The following is an 854-nucleotide window of genomic DNA, read 5'->3' on the forward strand; positions in this document are numbered from 1 at the left end:
GTTTGTCCCTGCAGGCACCTGTACTTCCTCCAGATCAGGAGCGATGTTAGAGAGGGACGGTCAGTAATGCAGCTTCAAAACTGAACTAGTTGCTTGTACTCATTTGTTTAGCTGTCATGTGTGCGGGGTGTAATCATCGTATCCAATTGCAGGTTGCAGTGCCCGCTGGACGCAGCTGTAGTGCTGGCTTCCTACGCTGTGCAGTGTAAGTTTAATCTCTTCCCAGGAAAACAAAACAAAAGATGATTAATGAGTCAGTAATAACTGAGTGAGTAAATATTCCAGGGAGGATGTGCTCTCATTGTACCCAGTTGTCAGGATACATTGTTGTGTTTTTTTAATGGATGCTCAGTGTCTCTTTTCATTACTTGTAGCGGAGATGGGGGATCACTGCTCAGCCAGAGACCCTGGGTACCTCTCCAAATGCCACTTCATCCCCAAACAGGATGAAGACTTCCTATCTAAAGTGGAAGATCTTTATCCAAAGCACAAGTAACTGAGACAGTAACTTCCACAAGTTTTGTTGTGTAGTTCCTACTGCCGTGTGTGACTGTGTGGATTTTTAGGGGACTTAAGCAGAGCGAGGCAGAGCTGTGTTTTCTCAATACAGCACGAAATCTGGAGCTGTACGGAGTGGAGCTACATGCAGCCATGGTAATGTTTGTTATTCCTTTTATTAATCTGCTCTAAATCTGGAGGAAAAAAACCCCAACAACTTAGTACCCTTATATTCAAACTTATATACCGTAGTCCCTCGTTTATCGCGGGGGATCTGTACCCTGAAGACCCGCGATAAGTGAAAAACCGCGAAGTAGGAATAGTAGTACAAATAGTAAGTAGTAGTTTATTTTAGT

General features: G+C 43.8%; 1 protein-coding gene across 1 annotated transcript in view; it reads right to left on the reverse strand.

Moving 5' to 3' along the window:
* Nucleotides 1-639: 639 nt before the first annotated feature.
* Nucleotides 640-854, reverse strand: part of LOC119409750 (DNA repair and recombination protein RAD54B-like) — a 5,267-nt gene continuing 5,052 nt past the window's right edge. The window contains exon 7 of the mRNA XM_037676649.1: nucleotides 640-692. Within this exon, the coding sequence (XP_037532577.1) occupies nucleotides 640-692 (53 nt within the window). The remainder of the gene's footprint in view (nucleotides 693-854) is intronic.

Source organism: Nematolebias whitei, chromosome 5 (assembly GCF_014905685.2).
Source record: "Nematolebias whitei isolate Nwh7 chromosome 5, NemWhi1, whole genome shotgun sequence".
In the NCBI taxonomy this organism is placed as follows: Eukaryota; Metazoa; Chordata; class Actinopteri; order Cyprinodontiformes; family Rivulidae; genus Nematolebias; species Nematolebias whitei.